The following is a 24,851-nucleotide window of genomic DNA, read 5'->3' on the forward strand; positions in this document are numbered from 1 at the left end:
TATGTAAGTCGAATTCATTTTCTATTTTGAATACCAACTTGTTTGGACCGTCAAACCGCCTTTCATACTTACCTGTTTTCCTTAGCGCGGGTAGGACTTCTTCGAAGACCCAATCGCGAAACTTAACGGCTTGGGGTAACTTAGAGCTAAATATCAGTTCATACAAACCTGGCTCAGATATGAACACAGAATGTGGGTGCATAGAAGCGCCCTGTTTTAGGGCCCTTCCTAACTCACTCGACCTTTTCTGGTACTTTTCAGAAACGTGCTCCCTGATTGCGTTTCTCGTTTTTTCATATCCTAATGCAGCTGCCACCTCTTTTCCCTTAAAGTACAAAGTTTCGCCTTGCACTATGCATTGCAGTTTGGTGTCGTTGTTTTCGAATACGCGAAGCATTGTATATCTAAGAAATATTTAACCTTAATGTGCAACACTTTTAAGTTGGTTCATTTCCACGCTCAGTTGCGCGTCTGAGACGACGAAGATGTAGCAGTTTATTTTATCGCTGTCGCCGGCACTGGTGTTCTTGGTGCGTTTGATCTCCAATGTTATGCCATCCTGCGTATTTACCAACCGCAGACCCTGGCCATGTAGGTCTTCGTCGTTAATGGTGCGCATATCGATCCACAGCGCGTACTTATCATTAAAGAATTCCTCAGGGTTAATTTGGTCGCCAAACTTGCGCATTGCCTCCCTGTACACGTCTGCGGGCTTTATTCCCTGGGAGTAGACCTTGTTTGGAACGCCGTTGATATTCACGCCGACGTTAGTAATGTTGGGGTTGTGAAAGGCCTCGGAGTCACGCTTACCGGCCTCATAGGGTTTGGCAAACACCAACATCAGCCCCGTGAGACTTCTTCGGGGGAGGTTAATGCTTTGGTTGATAACCTCATCCGTCTTATCCAGGAAACTGAACGTCTTATACATCACTACGTGGTCGTAAAGGAACGCCTTCCCGGCGCTATATTCCATGCCAGCGCTACGGGCCAGCTCTTCGCTGTACACCGTTTCGTACTGTAGCTCTAAGTTGGTAATAGAATAGGGATCCACGGCTCCACTGATTGCGGTGTCCATGCCTCCTATGACGTTCGTAGTGTCCGCCAAGGTTACTTCAAACTGTAACTCGGATAACTGCCTGGGGTAGTACACACCATGACTCGTAATTACTTCGAAATCCAAAGGGATGACATACTTGCTACCATAAGCGGTCTTCACCCTCGTGGCGTCTGCTACTGCGGTTGCTCCACTGGAGTCCGTAGGCGCTGGGTCGGTTTCACTGCGAAGCTTACGAAGAATAACGCTTCCGATTCCCTGCTCTATCTTCTGCGCACGGTCAAAGGCCGTCAACCATAAATCTTTGTACGTGGTGTACAGATCGTACCTATTTAAGTCTAAGAGGGATTCCCCGGCGAACTTGATTCTCATCTTAGAGACGAGGTTCCTACCCACATTATTGACGGTATAGCGCTTGTCCTTGGTGCTTGGTTGTATTGCTAGGTCAAACCTTAAAGCCAAGGTACCAGGAACCAATACTAGGTTATCCGTTAGGCGGGGAACGCCTACGTACAGGGTTTCCCCTGGCTTTGCGCTGCTGGGCGTGAATGTGACCCGGTGAAAGGTGCGTTCTGCTTTCAGTCCGCCAACCTGCTTAGGTAATACGTTGGGATTTAACTTTGAGCTTATCATATATAATGGAAGTAGAAGGAACGGATTTTGACCCCCTTACCGAAGAAGGCCAAGTCGACATCAACGATGAAGAATATGAAACCCTGCTTCCTGATGACAATGTAGACCCCCGAGGCCTTTTTGATAAGCTAAGACGCAAATATGGCGTCAGGGCCCGCGATGCTCTGCGTTCTTTGAGAGATAAATTCGAGTCTAAGAATCCCCACAAACCCGTCCCGGAGTATCTGCAAATGGAAGACTTGGACGCAAGAACTAGAATGTTAAGAGAAGTCATCGACAACGTAAAGCAGCGATATCCTAGCGCAAATCTGGCTCTCTTAGAGTTCGGAGTAGGAGATAAAGGCCAAATCCAAGTTCGATACGCAGGTAGAGAAAGATGGTACAACTTTTATCAAAGAAAGGAGTCTACCTTACTTAACAATGGCCTTTCGAAAGAAATAACGGCAGCATTGGGAACTCCTAACCTAACGCTATCGTCTACCTTGAGTAAAAAGGAAACTACGAGGCTCCAAGAAGAATACCTTAAAAGCATCAAAATGCCAAGCGTTAAAGCAAACCTTGAATCTATAAACGCATTACTTGATAAGCAACGAGAAAAACTCCAACGATTAGAAACCATTGAAGAGAAAAAGAGCGAAGAACTCAAAAAACTTCCGCCAAATGGTGACGTGACTGGAGGCTTAATAAGATACTTAGAGAAAATAAGGACTGAAAGGGGAACACTTCAAAAGGAAATACAGGAAAATGACATAACCATCGATGACCTTACGCGACAACTTGATGACGTAACCGAGAAGGGGGGTGGTATCGATAGTCAATTCGGGGCCGTCCAGGAGGAAACCCAAGCATTGCAGGGGCGCATAGAAGAATTGGAAGACGAATTCATGAAACAAAGCAGGCTAACTACTGAAAGTCATGCCGCCGAAATTGCAGACTTTAAAGCTAGGCTCTCTAAGCTGCTAGAAGAAAAAAGCGCCGCAAGAAATCAGCTAAAGATTGCTTTGAATGAATCGGCGGGAAAAGACGCAGAACTACAGCGCTTGGGAAAAGAATTAATGGAGTCCGTTGACAGAGAAAGGCAAGTAATGGCGGACAAGGCAGTGGCGGAGGAACGAATACGACAACTTCAACAGGCCGTCGAAGACCTGGAGGGGCAAATAGAGCGGCAGCAGGAAATAAGTAATGACCAAACTCGCCCTGAAGAAGAAAGGGAGGCAGCCCAAAAGGAAGTAGAAACCCTTCAGGAAAGACTGGCGGAATTACGAACGCAAATAGAAGGTAAGGAAAAGGAGCTGGGGCTTACCACCAAGGAAAAGGTAAAAAGAGCCCTTTTGAAGTATGGTATTCCGCTGGCATTTGCGGTTGCTATTTCGAGCGTAGTAGGAGTCATCCTTAGCACACTTAAGGCTACGGGCGCGGACGTAAAGAAATTAGGCAGTGGGCTGACGGACTTGGGAAAAAAGATGGCAGCCGGTCTTCCTGGGCTGCTGGGTTCGGTTGTTTCCTTGGCACTTAGGGCCGGCGGAGAACTGCTAAAGTTTGTGGGGAATAACATTTGGATCTTGGTTGTCGCTATTGGGGTGGTACTCCTGAAGAAGATGAGGGGTTAATCTTATCCTCGTGTATTACTGGTGGCTTATCGTCGTCAGGCATCCGAGGCGTCCTCGACTTGGGATAAGTAAAGATAGTATTCGCACCGCCTTGATAATGCGGAACTAGCGGCAGCACACTGATGGTGCTAATGGGCTTATGACTCCAGGCCGTGTCGGGGATGGCAGCGCCGCCGACATAATTTATCCTTACGCCGCCATCGTGGGGGAGAATTTGCAGCTTGGCATATTGGCAATTGACTAACATGTGAAAAGTCACCGGCGTTAGGTCTTCACCTGATATCGTGTAGGGCTCCATCGAAAAATGGGCAACTTTCCTAGTGTTCGTCGAAGTTCGGTAAGGAAGCAGGGGCGCGTCATTTTCATCGACGAGCCTAAACCCCACATTTGCGCCCGACCCTGTATTAATGCTAATGGTGCAGATAACCAACGCAGCGCCTCCAACCTTCACCCACATGCCAGTGTCTTTCCAAGCAGTGGATTCAACATGGTTCTTTTCCTCCAAATAGTGAACGTAACGAGTTTCCTTCTGATGCGGATTCATATATTTAAAGGCTAACCGCCGTCAAAGTGCTAATGGTCGCGTGATTATAAGGTCGATCTCTTTGATCCTCTATGCTATTTACCGTAACCTTTCCCGTATCGTCTATTCTCATTTGCAGCTTTACTTTCCCATGACAATCGGCGACCATGTGAAAAGTCCAAACCGATAAATTCTCGGCGCTATTCGCCGGCGGCTCTACGGAGAAATGCGCAGGCTCCCTGTTGTTTGTCTTATTTCTCATAGGCTGCAGTACGCCATTCTCATCCAGGAACCTAAAGCCGACGTTGGCATGGCTGCTCGTGCCAATGCAAATACTACAAAGGATTAACTTCTTTCCTGAGTAATTCAAATTCACGGACATGCCCGCGACATCAACCCAAGAGCTCTGGTTGTATTTTTTCTCGCCTGTGTAAGTCGTATAAACACAATCTACTCCAGCTACGTAGGGGTTGTTCATCGCCATATATAATAGCTCAGACCAATGCTTGCGGCGGCTAGGCCGGCTTTTAGTAAGTCATGGTCATATTCCTCGGTAACCTTCTTTACTGGTTTCTTTGGTGGCTTTTCTACATGCGCCTTCTTCGATGGTTTTTCTACGTGCTCCTTCTTTGGCTTCTCTACGAAGTGAGGAATGTTCCTGAGAGTGTCAGAGTTCACGTCATTCACCCCAAACTTCATATCCTTAGTAGCTCGTTGAAGTTTGTTGTTGTAACCCACGACGGAATCGGCGTTGATGACCAAATTACTTGGCATTAACCAACAACCAGGACTCAAGGCATAATCCAGTCTAACCTTTGATTGCTGCACCGCAAGTTGATATCTTTGAACTGACTTAGAAATCTCATTCTCGATAACAGCGCTTTCGAAGAGGACAAGGAATACTTGTTGGGTTTCCTGTGACGCACCGGAGGCATCTACGATGGGGCTGCGAGTGCTAACCTGGGCCCCTAGAATGCAGTAAACGAAGGCTTCAATACTTCGGTTAATCCTTGCTTGGTTCTTCAGGCCAATACCTTTCGCGGCAAAGAAAGGCGCCCATGGATATTTCTCTTTGCTTTCTATGAAGTAAATTAAAGTACCCCTCGATGCTTTACCACCAAGGTCGGAGAATTCCCATTGACTTGGGTAGCCCATGCCCGGAGTTTCTATGCTGGCTCCGACATACGAAGCATAAGTGTACGTTTCTCCTAAACCATGTGCGGCACCTTCTTTATTGCGGAAGTCAGGGTTGGTGAGCTTGAATTCATTCCTTAATCGCTCCCATGCGACTTTGTCATATTTGTTATCCTTCGGCTTAAAGATAGTGTCACTAGGAAGCGGTGCTCCTAACTCAAACAATATCCTACGAATAGTAAAAGCAACATGAAATCGCAGGAAAGGAATGTGGAACATGTCCGCGGCTATACCACATCCTTTAGTAGCAGCCCAGACGGCAAAGTTTAACTGCTGCGGCCAATACCGCATGTTGGGACCCGATAACCATTCTCTGGATTCTTTCCCTGAGGTATGTTTCATGGCGGTCTCTTTGAAGATGTCTCTGACTTTTATTTTGAAAGTCGTAGAACCCACGGGTATTTCTAAGGAGGTAACCATCTTAGCAAAGTCATTTGCGCCACCTTTGTTATCGTAAAATGGGTAATCCTCCGTTGCCGGTAATAAATTCTCTGGAAAATTAGGCTGCCTTTCTTTATGCTCGGGTTTTGGGTTCTTTGGCTCCAAGTCCGCATTGCTGTACATCCTGGAGCCTTCATAGTAAATCCCATCGGGTCTTCTTTCGAACTTACTAGGGTCTGCATGTGGGAACATCTTCCTAAATGCTCCCCAGTTGGCATAATCCCGGTTGTCGTGATGTGGCTGCTCCTCAATATCATCCCCAAAAGCGTCGTACATTAGTATATAATGGATGTTATACCTTCAGCACCTCAGTTGTACCCAGATGTTCCCAATTATCACGCTACCACTAAGGATACAGGTCCTAACGAATTAAACGCTGAAAACTTTCGTCTGAATAAAGCAAACTTAATCCTGGCTTACTTGGAAGGGCAAGCGAAACACTACGAAGAGGTCAGGAAAAAGTACGCCAGAGCCCGAAGCATACTACATAAAATCGCGATAACTTCCGGCTCCATGTCCGTGGCGTTAACAGGCACTGGCGTTGCTACTTCGCTTACCGGACCTGGAATAGTCGTTGGCGTTCCTTTGGCCGGCGTTGGGGCAACCTGTGGCATCGTTTCCGCTGTTACGACAGGCATTATGAAGCAATTGTCCGGTAAGATATCCAAGCACGACACACACATAGCCCTAGCAAGAGCAAAGGCCAACACCATCGCCGACTTGGTGTCTCAGGCTCTGCGGGACCGCCGCATAGACGACGCGGAGTTTTCTTTGATCCTCGCGGAGGAAAAGAAATACGGCGAATTAAAGTCGGGCAATAAAAAAACCATCGTGAAAGATCTTTCCGAGGAATCTCGCAAACAGATCTATCAGAAGGCAAAAGAGGAGCTCCAAAGAAAACTCGCTCAGTAGACATCTGCTTCGAAAAGAGCGTTGGGGGATTTCGGCTGCACATTTCATCTTCTCGGAATCCATTCTAATAGGGGGTGGTTGGGGTCTATTTGCTGGAATATTTCGTAAATTACGTCGGGGTAATAAGGAATATCCTTATACAGCTGACAAAACATCCACTCGGCCCTTTGCATATCTGGGACATCAGGAATACGCCTACCGGTAATTTCAGACAAAAGATAGGGAATAGCTTTGTAATATTTCCCTAGCTTTAATTTTTTCAATGTCTTTCGTAGACTTTGCGGCGAGGGCTCTTCCAAATTGTCCACGATCTCCCGCGTGTCTAAATACACCGGATGCAACCCCTGGATATAATTCATCCAGTCCCTGAAGTATTTCAACCTCTTATATGGCGTTTTCGTGCGACCTCCATTGGCGTAATACTGTTCTTTGGTAACATTTGGCACCGCATTACGAATATTCTTACCACACTCGTAACACTGTGCTGACGTGTCCTCCTCTATCTGCATTTTTTTACCACAACACCAAAAGGATTCTGGCTTAGGTACGATAACTTTAGGTCTTAGACAAATTATGCAAAAGTCATTGGCGAACTTTTTACATTCATGCATCGTATATCCGACAAATATCTTTCCCTCCATTTGCGACCCCAACAGAGCAGCAGTTAGGCACATTTCGCGCTGCATGCGGATCGCGCAAGACCCCCTGTAGGGCGGTTAACCGACCTCCAAAACCCCGGGGAAGGCTGGCGTTTCTCGACTTGTGATTTTTGACAATGCCGGCAATTCGCGCCTCCGCCTAACTGCTGCTAGGGTGGAGGGTGGTGTGTACCAACTTTTTATTGGAGAAGCAATTGATCTGCATCTTTTTTCTCAATAGCTGGCTGTATTGCTTACAAGATGGGGCTTCCCATCCTCCTGCAGTGTGCAGTCAATGAGAACAATATTGTGCACAAAGCTCTTAGCTCCGGACAGTTTTCTCGGCCTTCTGGGGTCGTGAAAACTTGGTCTTCTGCCATGGACATTCAGGTATCTGTGCCAATACCCGGCTACGCCTCATGGATTCACACTGTTTTGACAATGTGATGACACAATTTATCGTCAATAAGAGGACAGACACCTAAAAAACTGTTGTCTATTTGTTAATTTGCATTCTATCCAGGTTCCTTACAACATGGAAAGGTTGATGTACTTGTTCTCAGATTTTGATGCACAACTTATTGCTTCATTAATGAAAGAGTTTGAAGAGAAAGGAGTCCTGGAAATACCAGAAAACTTGAGGCAAAAAGTAAGGACATTTTCATAAGGGCCACTAACTAAGTGGTCCGACTGTTGTAGTTTCGTCAGAAAAAAAAAGTAAAGAAAGACGAAAAAAGACAAGACAAGGAAAGCGAGAAAACGACACAAAAAATGTAAAGTGAAAAAAGAAAAGAAAAGAAAAAAGAATGAAGTGAAGCGAAGTGAAGTGAAGTAAAGGGAAGTGAAGTGAAATGAAAAGAAAGAGGGGAGAAGTAAAGAGAAGAAGAGAGGAGAGGAGAGAAAATAAAAGAAAAGAAAGAAAAATGTATTAAGAAAACAGAGGCGTAGAGAAAGTTCTACGGTGTGTGTGTGTGTGGGGGGGATCAGGGAATGAAAAATAACTTGAGTGAATAAAAAAATGAGAGAACGGACACGACAGCATTGATTGAGCGAACAAATGAACGAACGAATGAATGACAAACGTCTATCAAGTGAAACGATGTAAAAAACAATGATTCAATAACTCAACGTTATGTTATAACTTTCAGATAGGACAGATAGTTTCATCTGACTGGGTGACACAGGACACAACCCTAGCCACCATGAGAAGTGTCTGGGACACACATAAGTATCTTTTATGTCCACATAGCGCTGTCGGTGTAGCAGTTGCATCCCGTGTAAACAGGTAAAATATGCTAAACAAACGAATGCTAAGTATTCACCTTTGAATTTCTGTTATTCCTACAAGGACTTAAATGAATTTTTTCAAAAACCTTTCTTGTCAAACCTCCCACCCTTCCCCCGGACGAAAACATTTTCACTGGTTTGTACTTTAGAAATCACAGTTCACACTGAATAGCAGAAAGAAATTCGTTCTGTATGCGGGATACCATCAATGTTCGTTGAATTCGAGAAAGGAATGGCCGCTTTTATTATTGACTTCTTAAAGATGAATTTCAACTGACATAAAATAGTACACAAGACTATATTTGTCACAAATCACAAATTCAGTGGTGAAAAATGTGATTTTCATTTTCTGAAAACTGCTCTTCGCAAGTTAAGATTTTTTTTTGCGACTTTCTTGATTGTTCTTCGTTGATCGAAGGTTCATATGAAGGTAAAAAAAAAAGGTAAAGGTAATTCATTTTACTTCGATAACGCGGGGAGTGGTTGCCCAGATCTCCCGAGCCAAGGGCTCATGCTTAATGCGCTCGAAGGTGCGCCCTCTACCCCCTATTACTATCAGTGCTCCCTTTTACGGGTATTTCAAGCTAATTAAAAGCTACACAGAACAGAAAGAAGTCGAAACAGACGTGGAGTTCATGAGGATCGAACTTTGGACCTCTAGCTCTGAAGGCCGCGCACTAACCAACTGAGCTACGTATAATAGAGCAAAAACACTTGAACTGTGAAATAGAATCAAACTAGTTACTAACAACAAGGAATACACAAGAGACCAATATGTTCATTATGAAACTGGATAAAAAACATTTAGAATTGATGGTCTCTTGTGTATTCCTTTGTGTGAGTCCTAATTACTCTAATAAATTTGCTTGAAATAAAACTGGATAAAAACATATTTGTATTGGTCTCTTGTGTATTCCTTGTTGTGTCATAAACTGTTCTGGCTCAGTGATAACGACTATTAGTATCTAAATAGCGACTATTTGTTAGTAACTGGTTTGATTCTATTTCACAGTTCAAGTGTTTTTGCTCTAATATATAGTTTGTCTTCTTCAAGAACTTACTTTTGTCTGTCTCTTGGGAAATTATTATTATTATTTTAAATATATATATATGTTTTTTATATTTTCCTTGCCTTGCATCCAACATTATCATGTAAATAGACTATCCTAACACAGCTATTACTGTCTTCTCCAACGCCTAAAGCACTGACGATTCTAAGGACAAGGCACCTATCGTATGCATTGCTACTGCAAGTCCTGCTAAATTCCTGGAGTCTCTTGAGGCTGCGAGCATCTCGTATACCCCACCTCCCGAGATAACTGGGTTAGTAAAGATGCCAACGAAATGTCTACAAATGAAAAAGGGAGACAATTGGGAAGAAATGCTGAGAAAGACTATCATTGAAATAGGACTGAAGTAAAAACGGCAATGCGGCATATTAAATATTCTAGCGGCCATAATCTATAACAAACCTGCAGATGCGAACGTTACGTTCGATGCATAGATAATTTTTCGTACGATTTGTTTATCAATTTAATGATTACAGATCGAATTGCACTCTGTCATATTATACCATTAGTAATGTGAATATATTTCTTTGGGCTAAAAGTTTATAAGTGAAAAGAATAACTAGAAGTTTCTTGAGTAGCTATTTCGGACGATATCCATCGTCCATCATCAGTTTAATGACTCCCTATAAGTTTAATGACTCCCTATAAACCATTTTTAATATAATCATAACTATTACAATTTCCGAGGAAAAAACTTCGTTTCTTATCAAAAGAACTGTGACTTTCTTAAATCAAAGAGCTATGTTTTTTGACATATGTAATGGACCTATCCCGAATTCGCTTGACTGATCACGAAACAATGGTTTCAAGTCGAGGTTGAACTTGATGAATAAAAGAATCAAGTTCAGTCTCGACTTCAAACCATTGTTTCGTGGTCAGTCAAACGAATTCGGGATAGGTCTATTATGCAAAGAAAGGGCAATGTTGCTATAGTAATTTGAATCAATAATCTGATTGGTGAATGTAGTCAGTAAAAGCAGCAAAATAATAGGCACTAAACTGTTGTATAACACTACCAGATTGATTAGTGGAAAATGTATAGCAGTTTCGCCACCAATCAGATTTGAGAAAATTGTAATAGTCATGATGAACGCTGCAATTTCTCCCGCGCAGGCACCGCACAGTCACTTTTAAATCACTTTTATAACGCTTTTTTTATTTCCCAACATCATTTTTGTAATTTATGCATACACACAATCTGTTCACATTGATCTATCTGGTATACACCTAATTGAAAAAAACGTCGGGTTCAAAAAAAGGTTATATCATCAAAGCTAAGACCGAAGGGGAGCATGGGAAGACAATTATGCTAAATCATGCGTATTGCAGTTTTCCCTTCCTGTGCACATTTTATGCGTCATGGCTTTGGCATGTCGTTAATCTAGGTCGACCGACTTTGCTCTACTGTGCATATTTACATGTCTATATGCAAATGTAATACACATTTCGGAGTACCCAAAATCTTTTTCGGTCTTAGCTTCGATGATATGACCTTCTCGAACCCGACTGACTACGTTTTTTTCAATTAGGTGTACATATATCACTTCAAGTCGGCAAGGGCCGCCCGTACGGTATCCAGCTTATAACGCTCTTTTGCATTTCCCAACAGCTTTCTGTTCGAGTTTTATTTCCAACTAATTAAAAAGCACTAAAAAAGCACTAACGCGAAAATTCTCAATGCCGATTATTGCTAGAAAAATTAATATATATCTACCCACTGGTTAAATTGTCGTTGACTGCCAATATAATCCATACACAATCATCATTTTCGTAATTTATGCATACACACATACATACGGCTATTTCAAGAAACAGTCTATTCACATAGATCTCATTGGTATACATGTATCACTTCAAGTCGGCCGTACGGTAGCTTTTTATCATTTATAGTTACTACACTGAAATTTTAGAAGATCACTAATTCAATTTACTCTTTCTAATGAAAGCATCGTTGTCTTCTATAACTGATGAATTAAGGTATCTCAAGGGACACGCCCCTTTTTCATATGGTCGATGTCATCGTCTGTGTAAGTAAGTGGACATATTTTCGGATGATACTCGTAGCCAATCCAATCATTTCGTGATCGTTCGTCCGGTTGTCGACTTGTTATCGATCGAAACGTCCGAGCTACGGTTTTCGTCCTTCATTGTCTAAACTTTTTCCTCGATGCAAGATTTCAAAGTATTTTTTTACTTTATTTACAATAATTTTATGCTATTTTGCTTCGACAACCAAGCACAACCTTCAAGCAATGCCTATTGCTTATTCGTACAGGATTTTTCAGACATTTTGACAGTCTTTCCAGCAGAATACTGAGACACTTTTTATAATTGATTTCTTCAGTCAATATGTTAAAATTAAAGTTTGAATGACATATGTCTGTTTTCATAATCTTTGTGTAGACTTGTGAACACTTTTGCAATTTCCATGTGACCATTTGTTTCTATTTTATGTTACCAACTCTTCTCTTCATTTTTGACGTTTATTTTCATCATTTATTTTTTTCGTTTATTCTTTCCATTATTTTGTTTCTTTTTGATCATATCTTGCGTCACTGTTTATTGCTATCATTATTGGCCTATAAAGCAGTAGCTACATGTAGTCATAGACTGCGTCAGGAATTTTTAATTCAATAGAGCTTTTGCGGCCAAGTAGTGTCTCCGAATTGGTTATATAGCAGTCTCACGTAGCACGTTTATAAAGTGGTGAGCTGCTTGTACATGTTTTGTCCTCGACAAAAAGCAAATACTCAAAAGTTCCTCCCACCTATAATAAGCACAGTCTCTTCATCGCTTCCAAACTTAAATATATTTTCCGTGCTATATTTGCTATTTTCATTAAACCTGGTCATTGAGACTTCTTGTTTATTTGTGGCCTTTGCATCGACTGCTTGTATAGGAAGCCCTCGAGTGACGTAGTAGCAATTCTAAAATAATTTTGGCCTTTGCTCTCGAGCAGTTTGCGTTATGGACCCTCGAGCGGCTTGGTGGTGTTTGTACAACAAATTTTGACCTTTCTCCTCAAGTGGGTTGGCATGCATTTTGATATGGTTGGCCAAATGTTGCAAAATTCAACAGCATGTATATTTATATTCAACAAAATATAATTACATTCAACAATAAAATTGTGTTCAAATTCAACCTTCGTTATTTATATTCAACACTTATATTTGCATTCAACTACAAAATTGTGTTCAAATTCTACCTTCGTTATTTATGTTCAGCACATCATATCTATTCAACTTCAATGATACATATTTCTATTCAAGGCTGCCTTCGTTTATCTATACACATTATATAATTCGGCATGCAACAACAACTTGTATCCAACTTCAACCTTCGATTTATGTTCAAGACCAAGACCTAAATACTCGTTCAAGACTTCTTACGTAAGTTCCCGGACATTGGCGAATATTCATTCAACAAAAATTGCTCTAGCCTCTCCTCCCTTAAATATGCCCGCCATCTTGGATTCTGCACTGAAGGGGTGGTACTCGGTGGAACTGACGCTTGCTCGGCCTGCTCTGTCTTCTGGGTAAAATCCAAGATGGCTGTCATCGGACCCAGTCCATCCTGAACGATACTCGTCCAAAATGGCGGATAATTTGACGGAACAGTTTATTGATTGCTTTAGTGATATTTTAGAATTGCTTAGTTATTGCGAGGAGAAGGAAAACTGTACTAGTAAGCCTTTAATTGAATCTACCATTAATCGATTGGAAGTTGCAGTGAAGTTCTTGGAACAAATTTTACCCATCCTAAATGAACGCAAAGAAGAGATGAGCGAAGTTGCTAGGAATCTTAAGATTTTGTTTCACAGATGGTGTCGTAAATTGCAAGAACTCGAGCTAAGAAGCACCCCGAACTGTACACATTTAGCTGTCTACTCAGTTCAGCCACCCGAGAGATGTGAAAATACTGGACCAGGGAGACCTAAGTTCAAAATCGAAGAAGACACCCTACTGCAGTTCAGAAAGCTAGGCTTCACTTGGAAAGATATAGCTCGACTCTTACTCGTGTCACGTTGGACTCTATGGCGACGAGTACGAGAGCTTGGTATTGAGAAGAAAATTGGCTTTACTGATATCGAAAATGGGGAGCTTGATTACATTATTCATTCTTTCATGACAGCTCAAGGATGTCTTGTTGGCTACTCGATGGTTCGTGGTCACTTAAGGGATATAGGAATCAAGGTCCAACGAAATCGCATTCGAGAAAGTATTGCGCGTGTTGATCCCGTAAATACTCGTCTAAGATGGGCAACAGTTATTTCTAGGAGAACTTATTCAGTACCTGGCCCCAACAGCTTATGGCACATCGACGGTCATCACAGCTTAATAACTTGGGGTTTTGTAATTCACGGATGCATAGATGGTTTTTCCCGGCTAATTTGTTTTCTTAAGTGTTCTTCCAACAACAGAAAGGAAACTGTAGAAGACCTCTTTCTAGAGAGTGTCCAGAATTATTCATGGCCTTCCCGGGTCCGTACGGACTATGGAGGAGAAAACGTTCTGGTCTGGGAACATATGAATGCAGTCCGAGGAAATGGAAGGGGATCTGTTTTGGTTGGCAATTCTACACACAATCAACGCATAGAGCGTCTGTGGCGCGACGTGTTTCGATGTTTTGGGAGCTTATTCTACTACACATTTCAGTCCATGCAAGAATCAGGTCTGCTTGATATCACTAACATGCTGCATATGTTTATGCTTCATTACGTTTATCTTCCAAGAATCAATGCTGCCATTACAAGTTTTGCTGCTGCTTGGAATAAACACCCTATTAGGACTGAGAGGAACTGGAGTCCAGAACAGATATGGTCCAACGGAATGATTGACAGAGTTAACAGTGGGCTTTGCGCAGTGGCTGACGTTAGAGGTGATGGAAATGTATCTGAAGATGACTTAGAGTGGTATGGCTTTGATCCTGGAGCACCTCTTCCACCAGATGATGGTCTCTCTACTGTCGAGGTAGATGATGTGAACTTTGACCTTCCAAGTGACATACTCATGCTTCTTGCTAATGAAATTGATCCACTTGCTAATTCAAGCGCTTTTGGAATTGACATTTTTTCAAGAGGAGTTTCACTTCTTCAGGATCTGCTGTATGATCATGCTCAATGAGAAAAATTGTGAGCAGGTTGTTTTCAGCATCTACACCAAATTGAAAACATTGTTGGGTTCAAAAATGTTAAATCATTGAAGAAGGGTGAGCTGGGTAAACAGTTAATGGGGCTATTATTATGGATCTTGATGTTTGCAGCTATCAAACATGGATTAAAGTTGGGAAACAAAGCATTTTTGTCACTCCAAATGCCAAGGATATTGCTCTTAGATCTGATGATTTAACCTTTTGCACCCAACAATGATTTTTTAATGCCATGTATAAACCTATTAAAAAGAACTGTTCAGGCTAAAAGCAAGAGGGTGATGACCAAAAAGAGTTCTGGATAGTCATAATTTGTTAATATATTCCAATTATATATTTTTTCTATTACAAGTAAATCTAGCATTCATTTTGGTCATCAGATTCTTGCTTTTACCCTTGACAACAATTATTGGAATAAGATAAGAGTATAATGTAATTGTGTGAAAATAAACTAAGTCCCACATCCTTCCTAAAACAAAACTCAGACAGTTTTCATTTTTTATTTCTAATTTCAACATAATCTGGAACATTGGCAATATAATGGAGAGTAGCCTCCTCCACAGGCATCACAGCCCTTTCTGACAGTAAGAATGGCTTTGTTGGAGGCTAGAATGATAAAGTTTTTAATTTTGATAAATAAAACAACACAAAATCCAAAGGGACTGCCCTAGTATTACATAAAAGGGGGAGAGGTGCTATAGAGGAAAAACTTTTTACCAAAATAGTCCAGAATCTAGAACATGTGGATTCCTGTTTACACTTCATCTTTACATTTTACTATGCTGCCCTTAATTACATTGCTAACTGTTACAGTATCTCCTTCATCCCCCCCCCCCCCCCCCCCCAAATTCCATTCAAACTTGGGCAGCTTGTCCCTAAATGGCCTGAACATATGAATCTGACAAAAAATATGATGGAAGCTTCCAACATAAACATACAGCTAATTCAAGAAAGGTTGAATACTGAATACTGCATACCAAATAGTGTATTCCAAGACTGAAATGCATTGTGGGTTATAGTAACATTGTCTAAAGCAAGATAAATAATGAATATATATTGGATTTATATTTGTTCCAAGAACTTCACTGCAACTTCCAATCGATTAATGGTAGATTCAATTAAAGGCTTACTAGTACAGTTTTCCTTCTCCTCGCAATAACTAAGCAATTCTAAAATATCACTAAAGCAATCAATAAACTGTTCCGTCAAATTATCCGCCATTTTGGACGAGTATCGTTCAGGATGGACTGGGTCCGATGACAGCCATCTTGGATTTTACCCAGAAGACAGAGCAGGCCGAGCAAGCGTCAGTTCCACCGAGTACCACCCCTTCAGTGCAGAATCCAAGATGGCGGGCATATTTAAGGGAGGAGAGGCTAGAGCAATTTTTGTTGAATGAATATTCGCCAATGTCCGGGAACTTACGTAAGAAGTCTTGAACGAGTATTTAGGTCTTGGTCTTGAACATAAATCGAAGGTTGAAGTTGGATACAAGTTGTTGTTGCATGCCGAATTATATAATGTGTATAGATAAACGAAGGCAGCCTTGAATAGAAATATGTATCATTGAAGTTGAATAGATATGATGTGCTGAACATAAATAACGAAGGTAGAATTTGAACACAATTTTGTAGTTGAATGCAAATATAAGTGTTGAATATAAATAACGAAGGTTGAATTTGAACACAATTTTATTGTTGAATGTAATTATATTTTGTTGAATATAAATATACATGCTGTTGAATTTTGCAACATTTGGCCAACCATATTTTGAACACTTGAACAGCGTAGTGGCGTTTGCGAATATTCTTTAAATTGGTATTTTCCCCTCCCGCTTTAGAATGTCAGTATTGAAAGGCGCTCATTCCCTGAGCCTTTTTCCTCCTTGTTTTGGTGTCTTTTCTTTTTGATCGCAAGAAAGGAGTTTGTTTTGCAGACCTTTGTGTGTTAGACTTTGTAGCCTCTCTTGAAGTGGCCCCGAGGATGAATGCACATAATTTGGATTGACTTCTGATTGCTAAGCCCACACAATAACTTTTACCCATCAGTAGTGTTCGAAGTTTTCTCAGTAGCGTGAGATTTCGTCCTTAAAGGTCTTCAGTGTCAGTTTAAAATTTTCACTTTTGAAATCTTTGAGTATGGGTGAAAAATCAGGTTTGATTGTGTAATTTTTTTGGATGAGGTTTTGAGAGTGGGCTTTTGAGTTTGGGATGTCCAGGAAATTCCATCTTCGGATCATCACCGTCATCATCAGCGCATCATGGTTGGCTTTGATCCAAGAGGTACAACAACAAGGATACCCAAACACAATCTGGAGGAAGAACAATGAATACCCAAACACAGTCCAGAAGAAAATCAATGGATACCCAAACAGCACAATCCAGAGGAAGATCAACATCAATACCTAAACACAGTTCAGGGACCGGTTGTAAGAAGGGTGAATAGCGCTATCCGATGGATATATCCTTATCCATTGGATAAAGTGAAGCTGTTATCAAATAAATTTATCCAGTGGATAAGGTTGCATAGGATCTATCTAGCCTTCGTACAATCGGACCCAAAGGAACATCAACATGGATACCCAAACACAGTCCAAAGGAAAATCAATATAAATACCCAAACACAATCCAGATGAAGATCAATGGATACCCAAACACAATCCAGAGGAAGATCAGCATAAATACCTAAAGGCAGTCCAGATGAAGATCAATGGATACCCAAACACAATCCAGACGAAGATCAACATGGATACCCGAAAGCAGTCTAGAGGAACATCAACATGGATAGCTAAACACAGTCCAGCCGTTAATGTATTTGGAATTTGCCAGGAAGAGGGATAAAGGTTTCCATACGTATACATGACTGTTCAATGCGAGACCAATGTAAATACCTAATAAAAATAGATTCTAACCGTTCTTAACTGAGTACTGAGTGAGGAACGGCAACTATCAAATTATAAAGTCAACAAATAACGAAGATACCCAAAAACATTCCACAAGATCAACATGGATACCCAAACACAGTCCACTATAAGAGGAAGATCAACATGTATAGCCAAACACAGTCCAGAGGAAGATCAACATAAATACCCAAATACAATCCAGAGGAAGATAAATGGATACCCAAGCGCAGCCCAGAGGAAGATCCACATAAATGCCCAAACACAGTCCAGAGGAATAATGAACACCTCAGTTATGAATTACCATTGTTGATAAGGAGCTAGTTCTCCCAGGTATATTTTTAGCTTTTTCCCGCCGTCGGCAAACGTTGCATAAAAATAGGCTTTTTTGCTGGTGAATTTGTGCATTTGTCCAAGAACACCACACTCCATAATCACGTGGTATATTTCAGGACTTTGGATAACACCATCAATATAAAGACTCTTGTCGTACACAGATAGGTTTTGAAGAGGATGACCATTAAGTTGTCCAGTTTGGATTTTGACGATGAACCTTCGCTTGCTCTTTGGGTCTGGCTTTGGCCCCTTTCCAATTCCTTTTAAATGTGGACCAAAAGTTCTGATACTAAAGCACTTAGACGTTAAAAACTTCCTAATTGGTTCCACAGTTACTGAATACTGATCTTTTAAAGCAGAACACAAAGCTCTGTGTTTTTCCCAGTGTCTTTTCTGACAGGTTGAGTTGCAGTACTGTGCTATATTACATCTGGAACATCTTTGAAGATTCTTGGAGCTACGGCAGAAAGCACATTGGCTTTGAACTGATTCTATCTTTTCCTTTGGGTGAAAAGCTTTGTCTTTGTTGTTCCTTATTTCGTTACCTTCCACAGTCGGAGGTAACGTATAAATTCGTGTCTCACCTTCTGGGAGATAAAAAAGGCCTTCGGTAGCATCGGGGTTTGAACTGGCCATTGAACCTGGTAGAGAACAAGAATTATCTCCATGTAAAATCCAAGGACCACTATGATCTCTAACAACATTTGACTTGATAACGATACGACCTGAGAAGTTGACACCGATACTAATGCCACCACACTTGTTGCTGTAAATATCGTTGTTCTCCACGATGGCTGTGGTCAAGGTCTTGGCGTTGATGCCATAGAAATTATTCTCAAATATCTCGTTTCCCTTGACTTCTACTTGACAACTCTCTAAGGAAATTCCAAAGGCAAGGTTGTGGTAGATCCGATTGCTGTTGACTACGACTTGATCCTTTGTGCGAACAACTATGATTCCTTCCCTGCTGTTCTCGAATATTTTGTTGTTGACAAGTTTGCATTCACCAGCAAACGGACCAATCAAAATGCCATGGTATCTATTAGCATAGATATCATTGTCAATAGCAACAAGACGACCACCTTCACGAGCTTCAAGTCCAGCCATTCCATTCCTGGACACTCGACAAGATTTCACTGTCAGACTAGACCCATTCCCGTTGCAAAGGATTCCACCTCCACCGCAATCTGATATCTCGCAGTTCTCTATATGGCCAGTGCTTCCTCCTGTGATACAGATACTTGAATTGCCAACAATACCAGATTGTTCGCGATGGTCACCAAATTTACCAGTTCGGTCACACGGCTTGGGAGCAACACATCCAGGTCCGCCATTACAATCTGGAAAATCTTTACAGCCCCGAAGGCCACCAGATACCTGGCAGTTAAAAAGATTCATCGATCCTTTGAATTGGCACATTATTTCTCCGTCTTTTGCAAAAAGTATGCCTTCAGCGTAAAAGCTTGAAAACAATATCAGTAACGGCTGAAATTTTAAAATAACGTCTTTGCTGAGAGCAACAAGTTGTACGTCTTTAAGTATAGTTGTTTCATGCAACTCGTAATATCCTTCGTGAAGAAGTAATGTTATACCGGGGAAAGAATGCATTGATGTTCTAGCTAGCTGCAAGGGATTTAATATTTCTTCAAATATAAGACTTGGAAACATCTCCTTGAAGTGTTTTCCATCCGTGGCTGCTGGATCCACATATGCCGCAAAAGCAGCAGCTGCTCTCACCCTTCCTTTCAACTTTTCTCCTTGTGTTTTGGAAATCTCGTACAAAGCCCATGCTTTTCTCATCAATGCTTTACCATTCCTTTCCTCCAACTTTAGACACAGCTCACAGTCAAGTAACGCTTCCTCTGGTTTCCCTAGCATCAATTTGCAATGAGCTCGATTGTTGTACAGTCGAGGATCATCCTTGTTATATTCTATTGCTTCAGTGTAAATATTGATTGCCTGGTCGTAGTTTTGTTGTCTAACAGCATCGTTACCCTTTTCCCTCAACTGGTTTGCCTTTTGAACATTGTCCTCTGTATTCTCGGAAGAACTTCTTACATCTTCATCTATAGAAAGAGATTTCTCCTGGTTCGCCATACAGTGGGATATTAGCTTGAATTGAACGCTTTTCAACGGAATATCAAAATATCTAAAGTGATCTAGTCTTTCACTGGAAAGTTCCTCTAATTGTGTGATCACCTTTAATTTAGAAGCTTGAAGTTCCATTGCTTCAACTTTCTGATGACAAACGCTGTAATACAGCGAGGCCTCGTTGAGAAGCATAGCAGACTCTTCCGTGTAAAGTACTTCTTGTCGAAGCGCATCATTCTTCTGAGAATTCTGGATCATGTATTTCTGCAATACAGAAGCATGAGCACCAAGTTTCCCCCATAAATGTAATGAAGGGAGATTCTTTTGGCTGAAAACGGAATCGCCTTCAAAACTTTTACAAACATCAAACGGTGACGTAGCGTTATCGAACGCATAACACAGCATCCTACAAGCACACAGGAGGACATCTTTCAGGTGTTCTTGGCTGATTCCACTTCTAATCACTTCTTGCACAAGTCTATGGACACTGAAGGAGTTATCTGTGAATGTCTGGAACAGCGAGAACTTGGTCAACACACTCACTATGTAAGTGACTCCAAATGATGTGGAAAGACACTTTATAAAATCTTCATTATCTACTGGAGGCAAGCCTTGGTTGATGATCTCTCGTGGGATATCATCTGGCGACAGGAACGCGGACACCTCCATAACAAGAGCTGCTGCCTGACCAATACCATATTCTTCGGACAGCCTAGACACATATTCAAAGTTTAACTGCCATGTGGTATGCACAGCAATCCTGTCCTTGGACGTGTCATCTTGGACTGGACGGTGAGCTTTAGATTTCTTTAATATCTGCAACTTCTGCTTTTTATACTCATCTAAGTATTGGACGAATGATATTTCCTTCTCGTTCTTGATAAAGGCTGCAGCTTGGTCCAGAGCCAGAGGAAGGGTTCCCAACTCTACAACCAACTCAAGAATCACTGCGTCATCTTGAGTGCCTGTTCTACCAGTTCTCATCTTGATAAACTCAATGCTTTCAGCTTCTGAAAGATTTTTCAACTCAATGCAGCTTTCTTTTGAAAAATCAGAAATATCTTCTTCTAGCAGATTTTTCTTTCTTCTTGTAGTAATCAAATATGTCCTTTAGCTTGTCGTTTCCAGTGGCCGCCAATAAGCTTCAACATTTCAGTTGAAAGCTCAAGTTCGTCCAGGTTGTCGATCACCAGACACCAGTACTGTTTTCTTTGCTGTAGCCAACTTATTGTTTTTGACAATGTTTCTTGAAAATCTTCATCAAACGTCCCAATCTGCCGAGCCATTTCCCTCATTGAACGATTAAACAGACTATTACTTTCACCTGATATCCAGAACACACCACCACTGTAGACATCTTTGTTCCTCCAAATGTGTTCAATAGCAAGAGAGGTTTTGCCAGTTCCACCAAGTCCATACACAGCTGTCATACTGCATGGAGCAGTTTTCTTCACTAATGGCTGGTTTAGAATTTCCAGCTCATCAACACGACCATGGAAACACGGGATACGATTGGGAGCTTCAAAAGTAATAACTGCTTCTTGACTGCTTCTTGTTTCTATTGCAGTTTCCAAGACCTCAACCCTTTTTTCTAGGCAAGCATGCTTTTCGTCTCCTTCGTCTACTCTTTTTGTTAGTGTGTCTTGGTTCTTCTCTATACTGTCAACTTTTACAGTAAGATTTTCTTGATCATCTTTTAAACAGCCTACAGTCTCAGCAATAGCAGATGTGCTATCAACCACTTCGTCTACTCTTCGGCTGATAATTTCCTGAGATTCTTTCAAAGACTCAATCTCTTGTTTGTATTCTTCAAGGGCTTCGTGGACACTTTGCAAGCCATTGCTTACTCTAAGGGCTTCATCTGCTTGGCTTTTTTTAAGAAGTTTTACATTTTCATTCAGCTGGGCAACTTCTGTCTCGATAAACTTGACCAGATCTGCGTCCACGATGTTACCCATACAAAGTTGTAAACCTGGAAATGAAGCAACATTTAGTAAACAATGCTTGGGGGGGGGAATTTAGGAATAACCCTGTTAATCCGTACCTTTTGTTTCCCAGTCTTGTAGCTGATCAGTTATTCGCTTCTCTTCAGCTTTAGACAAGTTTAGAGCTCGTACAAGTGACTCCATCTGCTGGAAACACTTCGCAAATTGTATTCCATTCCAGTGCCCAAAGTTACAATGTCCCCATTCATTCCTGACGTCTTTTCGGACATCACTGGACGACAGTTGAACTGCAGTAGAAAATACACTAGCAGAAGAGAGAATACCAAGTACTGCAGATAAATCACAAGTATCATCAAAACCTGTCAAAAGACGATAAAAAACAAATAGAAAGTTAAATAGGTCAGAATCATTTACTCTTCTTCAACCCATCAGTGAAATAATGTATCACTACCAACCTCTTATTTCATGCGTTCAAAGGTGAGGAGAGGCTTCTTGTCAGTATTGCCCTTGTTTTTAAATCTATACGCTAGATAGACATATAATTATTTACCTGTGAATTTAGCCATGAAAGGCTGCAAGTACAGCTTAGCCAAGTCAACTGCAGATTTGACATCGTAGTCGTAAAGATTGGTTTTCTTCCTGTGTGTTACTTCATTGTTGTTGATGCTGCCATAATTCAAACTGTTGCACTTTCCATCTTTAAGTAAGTGTTTTGCGTGATTTTGCTTGTCAATATTTTGGGTAGTTCTCAGATGAGTGTAATGCTTGATCATTTCTGGTTCAACGAAATCTCGTAAAGCTGGTAGGAGGACTTTGTTGAGACAAATACCAGTTACAAGCCATCTTTTCTGATCATCTCCCAAGTTAAAGGAAGCAGATGAGCCTATATCATAACCAATAAGTTTTCTAGTTAACCCCCAGCCATTTTATGTTGTTATTTAAAAACAGGTATAAGGAAGGAATGATAAATAAAAGAAAGAATATATGAATATGACAACTAACATTACACTATTACTAGTTATAGATATATAATACAATGATATATGTAATATATAGAGTATGAGTGGCCGTGTTGTATCAGCTAGATATACAAACTCAAGGCGTAGCCGAGAGTTTATAGATCGGATACAACACGGACACGAATACTGTATATTACTTATCAAACGTCTAGGTTAGTTCCTTTGTGTTTCACTAAAATTTTCAAAATTAAAGTGAATCTGGCCAAGAAAATCCAACTTAAAGTTTATGCAAATGAACACAATTTTGTTTCAGATTTACAACACTCTTCACGGTCGTGATATCTGTTGTGTTTTCCTCATGAATTATTAACAAGTTTGATAAATATATATACATATACACATACATATACATACATACATACATACATACATACATACATGATGATGATAAATAATCTTTATTGAGGTTATCGCTGTCACCATAAGGTGATTTACAAGAGAGACCTCTAAAATAAATATATAACAAAAAAGAAAAATGAAGACTAAAATATAAATATATAAAAAATAACAAAAATGTAAATTTACAAATAATGACAATGTTAGAATGCAGACACTAAATGTGTGCAACACAGAAGCTAGGCATATTACCACTGAACTTTACAGTGCTCAGTAGCAATAGAGCAGAGTGTTGCACACATTCAGTGTCCGCATATCAAATAGTCAAATATTAAAAATAAATATTATATATGAGATATGAATAGGATTAATTAAAAATTATTAGTGTCGATATTAAAAACTATTTAAATTTCTTAAAGCTCTTTTAAAACTAGCTAATGATGGGCTTTGTCTAATTGATAAGTCTAATTCATTCCAGTATTCATTCATATAATTCATTCCATACATACATACATACATACATACATACATACATACATACATACATACATACATACATACATACATACACACTTACATATACACATATATATGACATATACACATACATACATATACATACATATACAAATATATATTTTAGAGAGAAAAATAAAACATTTAGGAAAAGTTAAATAATGAATATCTTATATACATTCACAAAAATTAATATATTATAAAATATTAATAAGTATATAGAAAGGAAATAGATGTAGGTCTTTTTTGAAAAAGTTATTTAAATAATTAGAATTGATGTAGTGACGAACAATTACAGGCGTTGTTTGAATCTAGAAGGTTAGTCTTTCACTTGTTTTTAGAAGGAAATGGTACTTAAAGATTTGAGATAAGCTGGTAGGTCTTTCCATAGATTTATTGCCATAAATGAGATTGTTTATTTGTCTATATTTGTTCTCACTTTTAATTTATAAAGATTTTGGTTGCTTGCATATCTTGTATTTGTAATTATGGACATTATTGGCATATTTAAACATGCAATCAAACACACTAGGCATACTTTTGACTCTTATATTTACTGAGGCGTCTTTTTTCCTTGAGGACTTTATTATCATAAAATTTGTTTTCGATATATTTATGGTTTAATAACTTGGATATACTTGTACATATATACACCTACTTGCAAGAACGTTGTCATACGAAAATAGAACATTAGTGATTCAGTTGAATAGCAATTATATTTTTAAAAAAAAGACGATCACTGAAGCTGAACTTTTTCTTTTGTCTTTTAATGAATTCCTTTCTCACTAAATTACTAATGTTCTATTCTTGTATGACAACCTTCTTGCAAGTAGGTGTATATATAAAGGTTCAAAGTTTATGCATAGTGCAATATAATGCAATATATAATTTATATAAGCAACATTACCACTAAGGTGTAGCTGTTTGCATTGATGTCACTAACCTGGTGCTCCTGCTGGCTTAGGAATGGTCTTAGGTGTAGGAGTTGGAGGAGTAAGTGTTGAAGGGAGAAAAATTTTGGTGCTTGCTGATCCAGTCCCTGCCATTGTTTGTTTGTTGACCTTCTAACACATTTCTGTAAGAAAACAGTTTTAAAATTAAGATTCAAAAAAGAAAAATCAAAAAGAAAAAAGGAAAAAAAATTGAATTCAAAAATTATTAAGAATGTTTTTTTTAAAAATTACTATAGTAAGTGCAA

At 40.1% G+C, this 24,851-nt stretch overlaps 3 protein-coding genes across 4 annotated transcripts in view; 2 read left to right on the top strand and 1 right to left on the bottom strand.

Annotated features, from left to right (window-relative positions):
• The window catches only part of LOC116289789 (threonine synthase-like 2), a 29,584-nt gene extending 17,845 nt beyond the window's left edge, over positions 1–11,739 (top strand). For both annotated transcript variants that reach the window (XM_089036366.1, XM_089036367.1), the window contains exons 3-6: positions 7,247–7,395; positions 7,529–7,654; positions 8,154–8,290; positions 9,496–11,739. In XM_089036366.1, coding sequence (XP_088892492.1) covers positions 7,247–7,395; positions 7,529–7,654; positions 8,154–8,290; positions 9,496–9,712 — 629 coding nt within the window. In that variant the 3' untranslated portion in view covers positions 9,713–11,739. The remainder of the gene's footprint in view (positions 1–7,246; positions 7,396–7,528; positions 7,655–8,153; positions 8,291–9,495) is intronic.
• Positions 11,740–12,641: 902 nt separating this feature from the next.
• LOC116289788 (uncharacterized) lies at positions 12,642–15,168 on the top strand. Its single transcript, XM_031696728.2, has one exon. It carries the CDS (start codon positions 12,956–12,958, stop codon positions 14,483–14,485), a length of 1,530 nt encoding a protein of 509 aa, XP_031552588.2. The 5' UTR covers positions 12,642–12,955; the 3' UTR covers positions 14,486–15,168.
• A 1,015-nt stretch (positions 15,169–16,183) lies between these two features.
• LOC116289786 (uncharacterized) lies at positions 16,184–24,841 on the bottom strand. The gene is given in 5 exon segments (XM_031696726.2): positions 16,184–20,936; positions 20,939–21,808; positions 21,881–22,141; positions 22,333–22,665; positions 24,597–24,841. Coding segments are annotated over 5 exon segments (4,794 nt in total). The 5' UTR covers positions 24,700–24,841; the 3' UTR covers positions 16,184–17,709.
• Between the last annotated feature and the right edge of the window lie 10 nt (positions 24,842–24,851).

Source organism: Actinia tenebrosa, unplaced genomic scaffold (genome assembly GCF_029948245.1).
Source record: "Actinia tenebrosa isolate PJP-AT-01 unplaced genomic scaffold, QUT_ActTen_1.0 PGA_scaffold4__44_contigs__length_22323623, whole genome shotgun sequence".
Classification (NCBI taxonomy): Eukaryota; Metazoa; Cnidaria; class Anthozoa; order Actiniaria; family Actiniidae; genus Actinia; species Actinia tenebrosa.

Bases quoted from the DNA above. Each gene is read 5' to 3' on its own strand.
- LOC116289788 (XM_031696728.2), top strand. From the start codon at position 12,956: ATGGCGGATAATTTGACGGAACAGTTTATTGATTGCTTTAGTGATATT.